This window comes from Erythrolamprus reginae, chromosome 1 (genome assembly GCF_031021105.1).
Source record: "Erythrolamprus reginae isolate rEryReg1 chromosome 1, rEryReg1.hap1, whole genome shotgun sequence".
Classification (NCBI taxonomy): domain Eukaryota; kingdom Metazoa; phylum Chordata; class Lepidosauria; order Squamata; family Dipsadidae; genus Erythrolamprus; species Erythrolamprus reginae.
Genome location: NC_091950.1, coordinates 346316850 through 346337141, shown reverse-complemented (window position 1 = coordinate 346337141; position 20292 = coordinate 346316850). Strand labels below are relative to the sequence as shown.

Sequence of the window (20292 nt, the reverse complement as noted above, 5' to 3'; positions counted from 1 at the left end):
CTGGTGAGGCCACTTCCTGCTACCTGCTCTCTTAGTAATCCCAGATGCTACTTTCCACTACTAAAATAATTTAAAAAAACAACATCTTTTAGGGATTTATGTTCTAGTTTTAAAATGTTTTCGGATTAATTTTACATCTGTGTTCACAAGAGAGAGGCATTTTTGTAATGAACTGTAAGACTGTATGATTTGAAAATTTGCTTTCCAATGTGCCTGCTTTTCATTTATTTTCAAAAATCAAATTAGTATAGACAAAATGTGTTAGACAGGTAGCCTATCATAGAGATGCTTACAAGCACAAAAAATGCACCCCCCTTGCATGTATATGCTTGCAAACATAGATAATGGTTTGACTCAGTCTAGCAGTGTTTCAAATACAGTGATCCCTCGATTTTCGCGATATCGATCTTCGCGAAACGCTATATCGCGATTTTTCCCACCTGATGACGTCACTCTCTTCCTTTCTCATCTTTCTTTCTCTCTCTCGCTTCTTCCTCTCTCACACTCTCTTCCTCCCTCTCTCATCTCTTTCTTTCCTTCTCTCTCTTTCTCTATCTCTCCCCCTCTTGCTCTCGAGCGGCGGGCGGCGGGCGGGCGGGCGGGCGGCGGGCGGGCAGCAGCGAGGAGCCGAAGATCGGGGTTTCCCCTTTGCGTGGGCGGCGGGGAAACCCCGATCTTCGGCTCCTCGCTGCTGCCGCGCTGCCGAGCAGATCAGCTGCTGGGCGGCCGAAGAAACCTTCCCTGGGTCTTCCCCGCCGCCCACGCAAAGGGGAAACCCCGATCTTCGGCTCCTCGCTGCTGCGGCGCTGTCGAGCAGATCAGCTGCTGGGCGGCCGAAGAAACCTTCCCTGGGTCTTCCCCGCCGCCCACGCAAACTCCACCATCTGCGCATGCGCGGCCATGGAAAAAGGGCACGCATGCGCAGATGGTGTTTTTACTTCCGCACCACTATATCGTGAAAAATCGAGTATCGCGAGGGGTCTTGGAACGTAACCCTCGCGATACTCGAGGGATCATTGTATTCCCATGTTCTTATCTTATTACCGTAATAATAATTTATGCTACTTCCTATTTACACCCTTTTATTTCGTTATTAGGTGGACGTACAATTCTCATGTGGCTCTATGTAATTCTGTACATAACTCTAGCTTTTAAAAATATCTGCTGAATAATAATATGCCTCTTCAATTTTTAACTTCCAGAGATGCCTACAATTTTTCTTTTGCTTAGAAGCAAAACAAAAGTTCTCCAAAAAATACATTTCATTAAGCAGAATAGACAGAAGGCCTTATATTTAATGTTATTATAATAGAAATATGCTCTGATAGCACAATTCTTCCATCATGACTTTACCTTCATGTTACACCCAGCACATGAAGAAGGTTGACTTATATAGACATCCCTAGCAGTAGTGGATTTTAAAACCTTTGCTACCAGTTTGCACACGCACTTACTAACACATGCACCAAGGTGAATGAGTGGGTAGAGGGTCCCAGGTGGGTGGGCAGAGCCTACCACTGGTGGTGCTACCAGTTCTTAGAATGGGCCGAACCGGGAGCAATCCACCGCTGATCCCTAACTCTATTGAAGTCCCCTTCTTCTCGTCATATGGTTTTATGGTTTTCAACAATGTGTTAGACTAGGCTTTGTCATCTTCCCATTAATTGGGGGAGGGAAGTCAGATGACTGGCAGTGACTAGGAAGCGGGGCAATAAAAGAAATATAGGATCGATAAGACAGCATGCACATTTGTGATGAAGTGGAGCTCCACAAAGGTTAATGAACTGAAAAAGGATGGACTTTCATTATACAGTTGTGACTGTCAGAGGACTGGAAAAGAGCTGATGTAGTTACCATATTCAAAAAAGGAAAAAAGATTGAGGAAACTATAGACCCATCATCCTGATCTCAATGCCAGGAAAGATTCTGGAAAAGATAATCAAGCAACAAATCAGCAATTAAATTATAGTATTCCTCTGGTTCACTAATTTTGTCACTTTGTCAAAGAATGCAATAAGACCTAGAAGCAAACAAAGTAATAGCCAAAAGCCAAAAGCCAGACTAATCTTATTGCATTCTTTGACAAAGTGACAAAATTAGTGGATCAGAGGAATGCTGTTGATATAATTTAATTGGAATTCAGTAAGGCATTTGACAAAGTAGACCATAACCTATTACTTGATAAAATAGAGAAATGTGATTTAGACACCAACACCACAAGATGGATTTGTAACTAGCTGACCAACCACACACAATGTGTGGTCATCTATGGAACTTCATCTACGTGGAGGGTGGTTTGCAGTGTTTTAGGCCTAGTACTCTTCAACATATTCAATGATTTGGAGGAGGGGATAGATGGAGAACTCATCAAATTTGCAGATAACACCAAACTAGCAGGAATAGCCGACACTCCAGAAGTTACAGAAATAGCTGACAGCTCAAGTTACAGAAGGCTCTTGAGAGACTTGAAAACTGGGCTCTATCTAACAAAATGAAATTCAGTGATAAAAAAAGTAAGGTTCTACATTTAGGCAAGAAAAACAAAATGCACAAGTACAGCATATGTTGTACATCGCTCAATAGTGGTGACTGTGAGACGGATCTTGGACTCCTAGTGGACAATCACTTAAATATGAGCCAGCAGTGTGCAGCAGCTGCCAAAAAAGCCAACACAGTTCTAGGCTGCATTAACAGGGATATAATCAAAATCACATGACATGTTAATACCACTTAATAATGCCTTGATAAGGCCACACTTGGAATACTGCATTCAGTTTTGGTTGCCACGATGAAAAAAAGATATTGAGACTCTAGATACAGAGAAGAGTAACAAAGATGATTAGGGGACTCGAGGATAAAACACAAAGAACGGTTGCTGGAACTGGATATGTCTAGTCTTATGAAAAGAAGGATTAGGGGACACATGATAGCAGTGTTCCAATATCTCAGGAGTTGCTACAAAGAAGAGGGTGTCAAACTATTCTCCAAAACACCCGAGGGTAGGACAACAAGCAATGGGTGGAAACTAATCAAGGAGAGAAGCAACTTAGAACTAAGGAGAAATTTCCTGAGAAAACAATTAATAAGTAGAACAACTTGCTTCCAGAGGTTTTGAATGCTCCAACACTGGAAGTTTTAAAGAAGAGATTAGATAACCATTTGTCTGAAATGGTGTAGGGTTTCCTTAGATTAGACTAGAAGACTTCCAAGATCCCTTTTAACTCTATTATTCTTTACTCCCCCCCCCCAAAAAAAGACATAAGAGGTTAGAAAGAAGTCATACTGGATCTTTAAGTTAGCCACTGAAATTAGAGTGCTGGTTGGGAATGAAGAAGACAGCTGGTACAACTCGGACCAGAGGCAGCTACGCCACTGATATTTCCACCAACGCAAAGAATAAACTGCCTCTGCAAACTAAGCATATTTGGTATTTTTTCAACCCTGCTTCTTCAAACAAATACAGCTACCTTATCTTTATAGTATTCATCACCATCAGTTTATTTATAGTTTCTAATTATGTTCTAAATGATTCAGGAAAATAGTAGAAACCAAAAAAGCTATAACAACTTTCAGAGTAGCAGTGGCAGCAACGGCAGCAGCCGCAGCAGTAATAGTAGCAGCAACAACAACAAAGTTTTGGGCCATTGTAAAGCCTAACACATTTATTGAGGCATAGAATACTGTGAATCACAACCCACTCGCACAGTCGTCACTGTTTCTTAATGAAAATTCTGAATCCATTAAAGCAAACCAACAAAATCCATGCAATTACAAAGTTTCTCCAGACCAGTCAAAGTGAGAAGACATCAGGAGATCTTGCTAAATGGTCTCTAGCTGCTTTTTAGCAGCAAACTCAGGCCTTGTAAGAGCAAGATCATGTCCCACCAATACAATTACTGCAATATTTGCCACAAACTAAACACAAACAAGTGTTCTTGCTTTTTGGTAATGTAAACATGAGTTATTCAAGAACACAGGCATTAGATATTGTCAGACTTCATCTTTCATAGATTTATTGCAGTCTCCTTTTGTCTCTACAGAAATTCTGACACAGCCTCTGTATTTGCATCCTAGTTTCTTCCGCTTGAGATTCAATGTCTCCAGCAGGTTTAGTTTTGGATGCCAACATACAATTCTCCTCGATCCCAGCCAATCAAAGTAACAGACACAGAGATGAAGCAGTGAGCATAGGGAAGCAGAACTCTGAGGAAATACAACCTTATTTGCATCTCTAAGAAACCTAAAAATAAAAATGTGGACTGGATACTTTACCTCTGTGTGTACGTTACCTACCTGAGCAACCCCTTTTTCTGCTCCAGTTTTTCCCCCTGCTTTGCTACTTAGCACACTGATTAAATTAAGATTTCTTCATTCCATTATCCTTCTCGTTCACGCTGCCCTTTTGAATACTTCTGGAGGACAAACAAAGGAATTGTGCTCAGTTCATGTTCTTGGCAACAATGACAACACTTGTGAGTTTCGAAGCTCAATGCTTTCCAAATTGTTTGGTAAAATGGCAGCCGCACTTCCTCTGATTCTTTCCTTGGTTGGTTTTCCTGCCTCCAGAAGTGCTTTTTCCTTTCCTTGGACTATAAATAGAGCTCCCACAACACAACCTATAATAGCGAAGATGGCAGGAAGTACAGGAAAGCAAAGGAGAGACCTCATGTGCATTGGCTGTGATGAGAATTGAAAGAAGCAAACAACTTACGCATATTTCCAGGATCCACCACACAATAAACTCAATATTAACTGGTGATCACATTAAACTGTTCTGACAGTAGTTTCCAAGCAATGTTATTAACGGCAGGGGTTACAAAACTAACTCATTTTAAAGTTTTCTGCTGTTGCTATTTTTGTTGTTTTCTTAGCCAGATTTTGAAACTTATATGGGAATCCTCTGGGTTTTTTTCCAACAATCACAAATAAGATAATATTACTTCCAGTTAAATTTTGGTGCAGTGGGCAACCTCAAGGCAGTGTTCTAGGACAACATACTCTACATAATCTTTGTGATCATTTTATAAGCATCTGTGTTCTTTTTGCTGATGATGTTAAACTATTTAACACCACCGTCAATGCTGCTACCCTTCAAAAAGACCTTGATCATGTAGCAGAATGGTCAAACAACTGGCAACTTCAAATCTCAACCAACAATTGCTCTGTCTTACACATTGGCAAAAAGAATTAGAATACAAAATACAAACTTGGAGGAAACGAACTTGTAGATGACCCTCTCTCTGTCAAAGACCTTGGAGTACTTATATCCAATGACCTAAATGTTGGAGCCCAATGTAACAACATTTCCAAAAGGCACTAAGAGTTGTTAATCTAATCTTATGCAGCTTCTTCTCTGGCAATATTACACTGCTAACCAGAGCTTACAAAACATTTGTTAGACCAATTCTGGAATACAGCTCACCTGTCTGGAACCCGCACTGCATATCAGACATTAATACAATTGAGAGAGCCCAGAAATATTTCACAAGAAGAGTCCTTCACTCCTCCACTCGCAACAAAATATCTTATTCCATCAAACAAATAAATAAATAAAATCAAATAAATGTCTTTTTGCACTGTTGGCAGTCTTTGAATATTGTGGATATTTGGATATTGTCACAGGAGAATTTGGGCTTGTCACCACTTCCATTAGGAATTTGATATTATATTACAGGAACAGAGGAAGTCGTGACCATGTACATTGTCATATCCAAACAAACCTTTAAAAAAAATAGTTACAATCATTCTTTTTGAATCAGAGAACTAGGAATACAGCCCATACATGTATTCAATATCTTTTGGAAAATTTGCCTATTTTCACATAATTTCTTAATATATTTTTATACAATATACAGAGATCTGTCTAAGCAACTAACATATTATGAATTCATCATTCAGATTTGTTTGTGGTAAGTTATGCCCACATTTTCTGGGGCTTTAATTGTTTAATTTAATATTACTCGGTTTGTCATGTAGATGGTTGAGTGGTTCAGGGTGGGGAATTTGTAGTGGGTGGGACATTTTATTCTATTTTTTATTCTATTTTTAAATTTTATGTATGGTGGGAATGGTCTCTGGGTGTCACATGACTTTTGTTGCCAATGACAATTCGTTGTTTTGACAATGACAATAAATTTTTTATTATTATTAATTGCAGCCTACATCTGTCTTAGAACTATGTTACCAAGTATTGATCATCAATAGAATATGAGGTCAATTTGTATTGCAGCCATAAGCTATGAATGTCTTCCTCTAAATTGAGGTTCCAACTTCTTCTGAAAAAAGAGAAAAGCAAAAGGGGAGGAATAGGATCAGAGATAAACAGAGAAGGCTAGAAAAACAATTAGTTTCCCAGACTGACCATCACTTTGATTAATCCAAGAATGCTAAGTAGGCAGTTCAGTGAGAAGCAGTAGGAGAGTGGCTCAGACACCGTGCTCCTCAATCTGCTTCCAGTGGTTAGGTTCTCTGAATGAATCCATTTTCTGGGTTTGCACAGTAATTAATTACTTATTTAAATACTTCAGGCTGGGTTTGTACACAAAACTCTTAATGATTAAAGATTAGTATTGGGCGAATCCGTTGAAGTTCAGGTTCGGCGGATTTGGCCAAATTTGACGTCGGAGTTCGGGTTCGGACCCCGAACTCGGGCCAACTTGAACCCGAGCCCGAACCCCAACACCTCTGGCCCAGCGGGAGATGAAGCGCTGGGGGGGAGGTCAGGTTCCAGGTCTGGAGTCGCCCCTCCTGCCCTTTCCCAACCTGAGTCGGCAGCTTGAGCCTCAGAGCCCTCCCCGCCTCCCTTTCCCGCCCACTGCCCACTTGAAGTTGCTGGCTGGGATCCTGAATAGCCAGCCAGCAGAATCTGCCTCCTCACCCCTCTGGCCCAGTGTGAGGCGAAGCTCTGGTGGGGAGGTCAGGCTCCGATCCCCAGGAGCTCAGCAGGGAGAAAGTCCTGATGCCATGCCTCCCTGTCTTTGCAGCTGGCAGGAGAGCCACGGTGGAACAAGCGAGAGGCTCCTAAGCGGGCTCCAGGGTCAGGTGCGGCTCTTACCCCTTACGGCAGGGGGGCCAAGCAAATTGGAAATGGGATTCCCCACCTCCTTTTGCTTGCACCTCCACAGTCTGTGGGAAATCCACGCCTGCCCTCCCTCTTTGTGATCCAAAGGTCTGGATTCCCTCCGCCCTTTTAAAGCCCTTCAGGGGTGGAGCCCTCCCTGTCTCTCCCTCCTGCCCACCGACGCTTGAAGCTGCCGGCCAGGATCCTGAATAGCTGTCATGTGCCGAACACCTCACACCCCCTCACACACACACCCGCTGCTGCAATAGCATCGATCAAACGCCAAACTTGAACACGGACTTCTGGAAAAGTTCAGGATTGGGTTCGGTATAGCGAACCTGGCCAAGTTCGACACTAACCCGAACTATGCAAGTTCGGTTCGCCCAACACTATTAAAGATAATGTTTTAGGAATACAGCCTTTAGTATGTTGTGTGAGGTTTTGATTGGACCTGTTGTTCTGCTTTAGGCAGTTTGCTCTCTGATGTCCAGATTGGAAGAATGGTGACAGGAGATAAAGTTGAGTCAAAGACTCCATACTTTTAGATCAGAATGGCCTCCACTTACTGGTTTTCCCCATTTTCAGACAGATACAGTGGTACCTCTACTTACAAACTTAATTCATTCCATGACCAGGTTCTTAAGTAGAAAAGTTTGTAAGAAGAAGCAATTTTTTCCCATAGGAATCAATGTAAAGGCAAATAATGTGTGCAATTGGGGAAACCACAGGGAGGGTGGAGGCCCTGTTTCCCCCCCAGGAGATTCCTAGAGAGGCCCCATGGAGGCTTCTCCCCACCTTTTCCGGCCCTGTTTTCCCCCAGGGGATTCCTAGGGAGGCCCCACAGTGACTTCTCCCCACCTTTTCTGGCCCTGTTTCCTCCCAGGAGATTCCTACAGAGGCCCCATGGAGGCTTCTCCCCACCTTTTCTGGCCCTGTTTCCTCCCAGGAGATTCCTAGAGAGGCCCCACAGAGGCTTTTCCCTGCCTTTTCCGATTACTGTTTTGGACGCTCGGGTTTGTAAGTGGAAATTGGTTCTTGAGAAGAGGCAAAAAAATCTTGAACACCCAGTTTTTAGCTAGAAAAGTTCGTAAGTAGAGGCATTCTTAGGTCGAGGTACCGCTGTACTCTGATGTGAGGACTAAAACTGGAACATTTAGCCTACAAAGTCTGTGTTCTATTACTATTAAAAATTGTAGTGTCTCTTCAAACTAGGACTCGGATCGCATAAGCATAGAAGGATCCATCTCAGCCTGCAGTCTGCAATCGGAATAATGAGAGTGTGCAGGCGGGACTTGATATTCTCATATAATGTATTTTCCAGCAATATCAACTTATGAGAATAACATGTGAGAGAATTTCCAGCTGGCGGGAAAAAGAATTGTCATATGTGATACCGATAAAGGAAAAATCAAGATCAAGAAATCAGGAAATCAAGAAGTAAACAATACCCCAAATCAAGGAAGTGCCAAACGAACTAATAATAAACAGTCCAATCAAAAAGCTTCCAAGACCACTCCCACAATCTCTAGGGCAGTGATGGCGAATCTTTTTTGCTTTGCATGCCAAAATGTTGTGTGTGCATGTGCTAGCATGCGTGCACGTTCCCACACCCATTCCCTCCCCCCATGCATGTGCAACCCCTGCTCTGCCCTTGTGCATATGCACAATTCCCTCCCTGTTTCCACGCAGTGCACAGCCCTCACTGAAGCCTGGGACGGTGAAAAAATGGCCAAACAGGCAACCTGGGATTCGTTCTGCAGCGCCCGGTGAGGTCTTCTCAGGCCTTTTCAGGGTCCCGTCAAGCAGACAATGTCGGCTGGCGGGGCCTAGGGGAAGAGCCTTCTCTGTGAGGGCCCTGGCCCTCTGGAACCAGCTCCCCCCAGAGATTCGCACCGTCCCCACCCTCCTTGCTTTCCGAAAAAGTTTGAAGACTCATCTTTGCCGCCAGGCCTAGGGTCATTAAATCTCCCTCCCGACCAACGAATGCATTTAGAATAAATTATTGACTGAGTGAATGTTAACTGAATCTTTTAATTTTTAGGATGTTTTTAAAGTTTTTAAAATTATTATTAATTGGATCAAATTGTTTTATTGTGTATTCCTTGTTTGTTGTGAGCCACCCCGAGTCCACGGAGAGGGGCGGCATACAAATCCAATAAATAAATAAATAAATAATAAATAAATAAACCTGGAAGTTCGGAGAAACAGACTTCCGGTTTGCCCATCGTGCTGTTTTTTGTATTCTAGAACCTTCAGGAAGGGCACTTTTGAAGCTTCCCTGAAGCCTCCACAGGGCGAAACGGCCTTCCCCAAGGCCAAGAATTAGCTGGCTAGGGCAACGCCCAGTGAAGGGCTGCAAAAATATTTAGTACCACACTGTGGGCATGGCTTATTTTGTGGGTGTGGCTTGCCGGCCTTGTGACCAGGCGGGAAAGGCTTGATCATGTGACCGAGGTGGCTTAAAGGTTATGTGACTGGCTTAAAGGTGGCCAACTTGACATCGCTCACATCAAGGGTTTGGGTTAGGGTTCTCCTCGCCTTAAAGAGATACAATTTCCCTTACTATTACTGAACATCCAAAATATACTATTTAATTCTACGTATATATGCCATATGTGTGTTGTGGTTACCTCTGGCCCAGCTCCTGCCCCAAGGAATGTGCAGGTGGATGTGGAGGAAACTTCCACATGCCGCAGGCCTGTTTTGCTCCCGATGGAATCTGCCGACGAAGCGTCCTCTGACCAAGGAAGTGTGAGTGACAGGGAAGAGGGGAGTTTGGCAGACAGCCCAGGAGGAGATCAATCATCTGTATCATCCTTGGATTCTGAACAAGAATTAATGACACATCCACGCATGCGTAGAGTGATGCATAGGAGACAACAACTGAAGGATTATTACAAGAGAAAATGAGGCCACCTGTGGTTGGGTGGGGCTGCTGTAATTTGTGCTACAGATAAAAAGAACAGCGTGCTGGTTTAGCCTTGTGGCAGTTTATCTGATTCATTGTTTCATCAAGATGGTGGTTTTTGTGCTGTTCAAGATTGTGTGTGGACTCTCTGGACTTTAGAATTGGACTCAATTTCCCACTTATTGGGTGAACAATTGGATTGCGTTGCACCTGTGCCTTGTGTACACCAGAAAACCCCTTTGACATTTAAAAAGGGAGCTGTTTCTGTTTTTCTGTTTATAAAAACTTTTGGGTTTTCCTTTTATCGTGTAGTCTGTGTCTTCCTGGACTAATTACCCTGTAATTACGGGTGGTTGAAACACGCTGGCAGAACAATGTGTATATTCATATTACACACAGGCATATTCATATTACACACAGGCACACAAAAATATACATTATCTACTATATAAACTGTATGTGTATGTATACACACACACACGCACACACACAGCTCTTCTAAAATTATACACATTCAACCTCATTTACTGCGATAGGAAAAACATACCCAGAGCACAGAAGGGGAAAAAAGAAAAAAAAGTCAATTTTTTCCTACTGATTCTGCTACCTGGCTGTACCCGTAGGAGCCCATCACTGACATTGACCCACTAAGACATAAAAGAAGGGTAATCAGTGTTTGAAAGTGGAGAACTAGCATGGAAATGGAAGTCAGCATCCCTGCTTTCAACAGAACCTTTTGGCAGCCAAAATTTTAAAGAAATAAAAACAACGAATGCCTCTGGTAAATGGAAAGGTCTGTAAAGCAGCCAGATCTGGGCAGCAGGTTTGGCACTAGCAAATGTTGTGAAAAGGACTCTGTATTTTGATAAAGACAAAACCTGCATGGTCCAGGACTACTGGGAGGTTTCTTTTCACAATACGTACATTTTGGAAGACAATGCAAAGGAACCTTTCAATAGATCTTCACATTATACAGGATTGGGGCAGTGTGTGTGTGTGTGACATAAGAAGAGATAGAGGAATTAGTGGGATCTGGGGCTTCAGATGTTTCTCCCTCCTAAGAATTTGATGACACATGATTGTTTATCTGATTTTTTTTTGGAAGCATCTAGTTTTAGATTACTAAAGTTAGAAGGGACCTTGTAGGCCATCTAGTCCAACCCCTGCCCCCTCCCCCAAACAGGAGTCCCTACACCATTTCATGTCAGAAATAAATTCATTTCTGAAGGTAATATCACAATGCAAGTAAATGGTTTGTAACCATGGGAGAGGCTGATGTAAGTCATAATCAGCATGTAATCATGGGTTTGCTAATTGTGCTGAAACCTGATTGGCTGTAACCTATATAAGGAGGAACACCCTTGCATGGGTATGGTTTGTTACAGTGGGTGGTTTGCTATAGAGTGGTTTGTACTTCAGTGCTTAGTGCTTAGTGGTTGCAGTGGTAGATTTAATAAGAGTTATATGCTAGTATTGTATGATAGTTTATTTAGAGAAGCAGTTTGATAAAAGAGAAGTCAATATATTTTTACAAGAAAGCCTGCTGCTGTGTTTCACTGAAGACTTCAATTAAGTATAGTGGTTAATTGTGGCTACTTGGTGGGTTAACTTCCGTGTGCGCAAAACTCTCTCTGCCCAACAGGTTATGGGCCTAGTAGCTGTTCTGTCGGGCTCTCTGGTAGAATCCTCCCAAAAATTCACAGGTTCAAATTTCAGACACACACACGTTTGAAAATTCAAAATAATGTTTTATAATGAAAATTCACTTAAACCAAGCCCTCTTTTGGTATAGCAAAGAGCACTCGTCTTCAAACAAACTGGTAATTTGTACAAGTCCCTTATCAGTTCTGTGATACTTATCTTGCAGCTGTGAGGCAAATCACAGTCCTTATTCTTTCACAAAGTGACACACACTTTGCTCTGGTTTAGTTTCAAAGCGGGGAAAAATCAGCACACAAAAAGTCTAAGTCAGTAAAGCAGTCACGAAACACAATGATCAGATAATCCTCCACAAGGGCCAAACCCACAGGCTGCTATTTATAGCAGCCTCACTAATTACCACAGCCCCACCCAACCACAGGTGGCCTCATTTTCTTTGATAATAATCTCTCAGTTGTTGTTGCCTGTGCATCGCTCTCCTCATGTGTGGCTGTATCATTAACTCTTGTTCTGAATCCAAGGAGGAGCTAGATAATTGATCTCCTTCTGAGCTGTCTGCCACACTCTCCTCCTCCCTGTCACTCATGTCTTCTTGGTCAGAGGAGCCTTCATCAGCAGATTCCACTGGGGGGGGGGCAAAACAGGCCTGCAGCATGTGGATGTCTCCCCCACATCCACAGTCCTTGGGGCAGGAGCAGGGCCAGAGCTAACCACAACAGTAGCTATGCCCAATATTTCAGACAGACGGCCAGCCAATCTCCTCTTAAATGTCTTAAGTGTTGGAGCCCTCACAACCTCAGAAGGCAAACTCTTCCACTGGTTGATTGCTTTCTGTCAGAAAGTTTCTCCTCATTTACAGGTTCAAGCTCTCCTTGGTCAGCTTCCATCCATTATTCTTTATCTGGCCTTCTGGTCTAATGCATAAACCCCAGGAAGTTATGGTTTTGCCAGTCCTATTCACCCTTATTTCGCTAGTCCTATTTATCAGTATTTATTCTTTGGAGATGCTTCCCCTTCCTGTCTAATTAATTGGGCTAATTATGAATATGGATCTGAAGATACAGCAAAATTTCTGTCTTTTTCTCTCTCTCTGTAATCACGGGAGACAGTGCGGATTTTGCCATGTCAATTCAATTACTATGGCAACTGGATTTCAAACACTACTGTAGGTGCTCACAGGCACTTCCTGCTAACTTTAGAATTTATGAAAGAATCCTAAAACAGTAGGCACTTCTGCAAATACCCCAATGCTAATGTAATGCATTATTGTTTTTCACTTAAGGAGAGTCAGGAAATTGGAGCATATGTAGGCATATATGAAGCATGTATGCAACACTATTCATTTAAAAAACTGTGTGCCACACAATTTTAGTCATTTAATATCAGGCTGTAGTGGCACCTCAAGGCACTGCTAGGAAGTGCATAAATCTGGCACAGTGTCTGCCTAAGCTTCAGTTGGACTATGGTGTTCCAGATTATCAATTTGATTGATGTCTATCAATTTGATCAGTCTATCAATTTGATCAATTGATGTCTATCAATTTGATTGGTGTCTACCAATTTGATCAGTCAATTAATGTTTCCTTTTTGTTGGCCGCTAACTTGATCAGTGCTGATTTCTGTTACAGAAAAACACTTGCATCTTACAAAATACTTCTTACTAAAGTGTTGTGGGGGTTTTTTTTGGAAAGGCATTAATATCTTTAATGAATGAAATGCACAGTTCAAAAAATATAAACCAGTTTCCCAGATATGTCATTTGAGCTCAGCAGATGGTATGAACCAGCCCATCTTTTTTTAAAAAAACAGTGGATTATAATTAGTTTAACTTAGCCAGATGTAAACGACCAAAATGTATTGTCTTTTTATAAATGTTGGTTCTTTTCTTCCACTTCTATCCTATGGAATTCTACCCAAAGTGATCCTTACTAGCAGAAATTAAAAGCTATTTTCTCTGTTTTCCCCTGTTATCAGCTTTTATACCTGCCCCTCCATCTGATCCTATCCAGTCTGAGAGAAGCCATAAGAGAAGTCTGAAAACATCATTCTAAAATTCTCCTGTGGAAAGAACGTAAGTTGAAAGATGAGTTCTACTTAAAGAAGGAACAAGCAGGATATAAAACAATCTGTTTTCTTAAATCTTTCATATATGATGGTGTTCTGTCGAGCTCTCTGGCAGAATCCTCCTGAAAAGTCAGATACAAATTTCAGACACACACGTTTGAAAATTCAAAACAATGTTCTTTATAACGAAAATTCACTTAAACTAAGCCCTCTTTTAGTATAGCAAAGAACACTCTATCTCCAAACAAACTGGTAATTGGTACAAGTCCCTTATTAGTTCTGAGAATCTTAGCTTGCAGCTGTGAGGCAATTCACAGTCCTTCTTTCACAAAGTGAAACACCCTTTGCTCTGCTTTAGTTTCAAAGGGGGGGGGGAAGCAACACACCAAGGTCGAAGTCAGCAAAGCAGTCAGGAAACACAATGATCAGTTAATCCTCCACAATGGCCAAACCCACAGCTGCTCTTTATAGCAACCTCACTGATCACCACAGCCCCACCCAACCACAGGTGGCCTCATTTTCTTTGATAATAATCTCTCAGTTGTTGCTGCCTATGCATCGCTCTCGGCATGCGTGGCTGTATCATTAACTCTTGTTCTGAATCCAAGGAGGAGAGAGATAATTGATCTCCTTCTGAGCTGTCTGCCACACTCTCCTCCTCCCTGTCACTCATGTCTTCTTGGTCAGAGGAGCCTTCATCATCAGATTCCACCAGGAGCAAAACAGGCCTGCGGCATGTGGATGTCTCCCCCGCATCCACAGTCCTTGGGGCAGGAGCTGGGCCAGAGCTAACCAAAACAGAAGGAATAGATTACCTCATTCTGTATCATGACCCCTAGTTTTAAAAACTACTGTATATGATCATCCTTTGTTTTATTTTATTTTACTGTAACCATTTACTGCTATTGAATTCTATTATAATTAAACCTAGAGAACAAAAACGAAAGCATGTTCTTCCATTAGCCCCACCTCTACATTCCTCTTTTAAATGCTTTAAAGATCAGTATAAAACTGGGTATGTCTTATCAATCAATCCAATTCTGAATTTCAGTAACAAATTAATGGATGTTTCTTATCTTACAGGATTGGGATACATGGACAGTATTACCTAACCTGCAACATTATCAAGCCAGTTCTTTGTTCGCTTCCAGTATTATATTTTCATGTCTTTCTGTCTGTCTATCATCTGTTGCTTTCTATTCTAGCTCAGTGTGAAAAATTGGAGATCTGAGCAGGAGAAACATTTATGTATACTCTGGCTAGTTTTGCACAGATGAAGGGCTTACAGAGGAACAGTAGAAACTTATTATCCATTGTTGCATTATCCCACTACCAAGACAATACTGTAAAGATCTAACATGGAACAATGTCCTTTTTGTGTGCTGCCTTTCATCTGCTGATTGGACTTTTTGTTTACTATTCTCAACAAATGTAACAGCCAATTCCCCATTCATGGGGTAGTGTGAAAAGAAAGATCAAAGCAGTGCAACTAAAGAACCTGACTTCTATTGAAGTCACATCAATCAATGATATTTTGATTGGAGAGAAATCTTTTTCAAATATTTAAAAACAGAACAATTTTCTAGACTTTGCAGCAGCCATATATATAAACTGCTCAAAAAATAAATAAAGGGAACACTCAAATAACACATCCTAGATCTGAGTGAATGAAATATTCTCTTTGTTCTGTACAAAGTTGAATGTGCACAACAGCATGTGAAATTGATTGTCAATCAGTGTTGCCTCCTAAGTGGACAGTTTGATTTCACAGAAGTTTGATTTACTTGGAGTTACATTGTGTTGTTTAAGTATTCCATTTATTTTTTTTGAGCAGTGTACATATCTGGCATTACCACTTTCTGTCTCTAGTTCACTCGACTTAAGGTAAAAAGAGATATAAATGCTAGATGTTTTTATGGAATTAAAACTACAACTGTAAATGTTCCTGTTTGAAAAATGTCTCATCAACTGTGCATTCAAATTTGCTCACCTGGAAGTGAGTAATTTTAAAATGAATAGAATTTATTCTGAATAAATGGAACAACCACTTAGGGCAGAAAAACATAGTTTTCTCTTTGGCAAAAATTGTTTTTTGCAAAAATAAAATAAAATAAACAAACACACACACATACACACAGAGGGCTGCAAAAAAGTTTACTACCACACTGGGCATGGCTTATTTTGAAATATGGCTGTTGTTTGTTATGTAGAGTAGATTGATCCAGCTATTAACAAAGGTGATGTTGTGATTAGCTCTGGCCCTGCTCCTGCCCCAAGGACTGTGGATGTGGGGGAGACATCCACATGCTGCAGGCCTGTTTTGCCCCCCCCCCCAGTGGAATCTGCTGATGAAGGCTTCTCTGACCAAGAAGACATGAGTGACAGGGAGGAAGAGAGTGGGGCAGACAGCTCAGAAGGAGATCAATTATCTAGCTCCTCCTTGGATTCAGAACAAGAGTTAATGATACAGCCACGCATGCGGAGAGCGATGCATAGGCAACAACTGAGAGATTATCAAAGAAAATGAGGCCACCTGTGGTTGGGTGGGGCTGTGGTAATTAGTGAGGCTGCTATAAATAGCAGCCTGTGGGTTTGGTCATTGTGGAGGATTATCTGATCGTTGTGTTTCGTGACTGCTTTACTGACTTTGACTTTTTGTGTGCTGATTTTTCCCCGCTTTGAAACTAAACCAGAGCAAAGTGTGTTTCACTTTGTGAAAGAAGGACTGTGAATTACCTCACAGAACTGATAAGGGACTTGTACAAATTACCAGTTTGTTTGGAGATGAGTGCTCTTTGCTATACCAAAAGAGGGCTTGGTTTAAGTGAATTTTCATTATAAAGAACATTGTTTTGAATTTTCAAACGTGTGTGTGTCTGAAATTTGTACCTGTGAATTTTTGGGAGGATTCTACCAGAGAGCCTGACAAAACAGGTGAGCTGGGTCATTCCTTGATGGCACATTGACAAAGGTGGGGGCTGCTAAGAGTGAGTCTTTTTCCTTGCCTAAAGGCATGTTTCTGGAGATAATCTATATAATGTTCTGCCTTTTAAAAAATTTCCTAGGATATTTCCTTTTTTTCTAGGAGATGGGTGGGTGCTAACTTCCTACAGTAGCTTACTTTATAAACTGTTATTTTGGGCTTAGTAATGGATGTACTTAACTAATTACCCTCATCACCTCGAGGTTCGACTACTGCAATGCTCTCTACATGGGGCTACCTCTGAAAAGTGTTCGGAAAATTCAGATCGTGCAGAATGTGGCCGCGAGAGCATCATGGGCTTCCCTAGGTATGCCCATGTTACACCAACACTCCGTGGCCTGCACTGTCTGCCGATCAGTTTCTGGTCACAATTCAAAGTGTTGATTATGACTTATAAAGTCCTACATGGCATCAGACCAGAATATCTCCGGGACCGCCTTCTGCCGCACGAATCCCAGCGGCCAATTAGGTTCCACAGAGTTGGCCTTCTCCAGATCCCGTCGACTAAACAATGTCAGCTGGCGGGGCCCAGGGGAAGAGCCTTCTCTGTGGTGGCCCTGGCCCTCTGGAATCAACTCCCTCCAGATATTCGAACAGCCCCCACCCTCCTCGCCTTCTGTAAAATGCTGGACTCACCTTTGTTGCCAGGCATGGGGATAACTACCTCCCCCCTTCGTTGTGTTTTCCAACCTCTGTTGCATGATGGATTGAAAGTGATGGGTTGAATGTGTACGATTGTGTAATTGGGGATTTTATAATACTGGTTATGTTTATGTTTTTAAATTGATTTTTAAATTTTATTGTTAGATTTTTAATGTACTGTATTGTGTTATTGTTGTGTTGTGAGCCGCCCCGAGTCTTTGGAGAGGGGCAGTATACAAATCTAATAAATAATAAAATAATAAATAATAATAATTGTGCCTTACCTGGCAATCACACTTGAAACAAAGCAAGATTTAAGTGTTTTCTGGTGATAACCATCTATCAAGGCAAACTGGTCTCTACCAAAGTATAAGAAGTAGCGTATGGCTTCCACTTTCGCCTTTCAGCCCCAATCTAGGAGCCTTCACAGGCAGTCGCTTTCATGACAAACTATTTTTGATTTAAATTTATATTTACTGACATAGTATAGATCTATTTCAAGCTATTTAGCCTTCGTCAGCTAGCCAAATAGCCCGGGTTTGACTCCCCAAAGGGTATAATAGCTTGAAATAGATCTGTACTAGTCTCCCTTTATTTCCTTGTCAGTAAATATAAATTTAACACAAAGCAAGGTTTATTATTTTTGATCCCAGTGCTACTTTGCTTTTTACTTGCTGAATATTAGGATTATTCTAATAATGAATGAGTCATCCATTTCAATGCTCAGTTGTAGATTCTGAAATTGTGCATGAAATAACTTGCAATATGCTAAGGTCTGCAAACTGCCCAATTTTCTGTATGGTGAATGAATAGGATTTCTTTTGAAAAACAGCTGTAGCCCACCTTTCCATCCAAATGGATTGACAAGGGATTAAATCTCCCATAATCATGAAAATATCATGAAAGCCAAACCCCGCAAACAGAAGCTTTGATGACAATAAAAAGAAATGGAATAAAAGTACACTTTAGAAAAAAAACAGATTTTATTGAGCTTGAATATGTTAGGGTAACCAACGCAAGAACTGTGTTCAATTTATATATTACAATACAAACAGGAACTCCTCTAGCAGCTTTGAAAATTGGCAATTCTGGCTGTAATGCATAGTAAGTGCAGTAAAAGGCCCTGTGAAGTACAAAAGGAATACAAAAGACTTTTCTCCATGGACTGTACATTCTTTTAAAGAACAGTGCCTGCTCCACAGGGCAGTCATTTAGCAATTTTAAAAAGTCACCTGCCAATATTCCAGACAAAACTAATATTACTTCATTAATGTTTGGAAAATTGCTTAATCTTGCCATAGCTGGATCAAATGCAGAGTGGGGAGCTTTGAAAGGAGCACTAGGCAAAGATCTTGCTAAATAAAGGAGGACTATAACATATTTTCACAACTAATTATATACCAAATAAATCAAGCAATAGTAAAAAAAAAAACAACCCCCCAAACAAAATAGAAACAAAACCCCAAACTCTTCTGTTCAAAATAACAGCATTTATTGCTTATTCCCATGAATTTCATTTATGAACACATAGTATATTTAATTACTTCTTCCACACAGGGAAATGTGTCCATTTGGTCTGCTGCTTTAGTGAATATGATATATATTAAATCATCACCTTTCACTTCTAAGAGGATATTTTATTGCTTGTTTTTCATATATAGCCAACTTCTGGATTAGGCACATCCTTAACACAAGTTAAGTATGCTTTTCTCTCTTGTTGCCTTTTGTTTATACAGTGCAGAGTATACGGGCTTAAAATCACAGGGCAGCTGCTCATTCCAGGTCACTTTCTGGGTCTGAGTTCAAGGGCGTGCAGTAGTTTGGCCTGTTCGAAGGGATGAAACCCGGAAGACACACACACTTATAAGACCCTTCAGTATTGATGCAATTGGCATTCTTACACAGCGACATCCTATTATTCAGTTCATTGCATTCATTCACATCTGGAAGAAAATGTGAACAGGATCAGGTTTAGCACATTATGTTCAACCAGAGGAAAGGTACAAGAAAAAAAATGGCTGAAGCATGCCTTTGGGACACGACCACTGGAGATTAGATTAATCCCAATCTATTGGTCTTCTGAAAAGACCTGGGGTTGGAAGTGAGCAATCCTTGGGTTTTGTCTTGCTTTGAAATGCATACTGCTCAAAAAAATAAGGGGAACACTCAAATAACACATCCTTGATCTGAATGAATGAAATATTCTCATTGAATACGTTGTTCTGTACAAATTTGAATGTGCACAACAGCATGTGGAATTGATTGTCAATCAGTGTTGCTTCCAGAGTGGACAGTTTGATTTCACAGAAGTTTGATTTACTTGGAGTTATATTGTGTTGTTTAAGTGTTCCCTTTATTTTTTTGAGCAGGGTATTTCCTTATTGCAGTTCTTAATTTTTTTTTGTAAATTAATTTTTATGGTTATACTTATTTCTATTGTTGTTTTGGGGATGGTAGAGGACAGGAATGCCTGGAGGAACATTGTCCATGGGGTTGTGATGGGTCAGACATTACTTCGCGATTAACAGCAAAAATTATTGTTTCAATTTTAAATGTGTTTGCTGTCGAGAGTTGTTTGGCAAAAGGGCAGCTACACAATGGAAAATACACCAGGCAGTGTATTCAGAGATATTGAGGGTAGCACACTGCTTCTAATGTGCATTCTACATTGTGTGCCTGCTTGCTCCCTTCTAATCCCTTCCTCTCCAATCTCTCTGCTCTGCAAGGGTTACAAAAAGAAAAAACATCAGGTCAAGGATATGACAACATAAGGCTGCAATCAATTGTGACCACCTGTCTAAGGGACAATGCAAAAGTTGTAAATGAAGGCTTAGTTATAAAGTTATTTTTTCCACCATTGACATAACTTCAAACGGTCGCTGAATGAAGATGTCACAAAGTGATGACTATCTGTAAATATTTGAGTTGACTTTTTTTTCCTCCTGGCCAGAATTATATGGAGTTAAATAAAATGTT

At 41.1% G+C, this 20292-nt stretch overlaps 1 protein-coding gene and 1 long non-coding RNA gene across 3 annotated transcripts in view; one reads left to right on the top strand and one right to left on the bottom strand.

Annotated features, from left to right (window-relative positions):
* The window catches only part of LOC139157415 (uncharacterized), a 42925-nt gene extending 27172 nt beyond the window's left edge, over positions 1-15753 (top strand). Inside the window, exons 2-3 of the long non-coding RNA XR_011557479.1 lie at positions 13602-13698; positions 14775-15753. This is a non-coding gene — a long non-coding RNA (uncharacterized lncRNA). The remainder of the gene's footprint in view (positions 1-13601; positions 13699-14774) is intronic.
* Positions 15754-18280: 2527 nt separating this feature from the next.
* The window catches only part of LTBP1 (latent transforming growth factor beta binding protein 1), a 262417-nt gene continuing 260405 nt past the window's right edge, over positions 18281-20292 (bottom strand). For both annotated transcript variants that reach the window (XM_070734142.1, XM_070734143.1), the window contains one exon: positions 18281-19259. In XM_070734142.1, the coding sequence (XP_070590243.1) occupies positions 19090-19259 (170 nt within the window). In that variant the 3' untranslated portion in view covers positions 18281-19089. The remainder of the gene's footprint in view (positions 19260-20292) is intronic.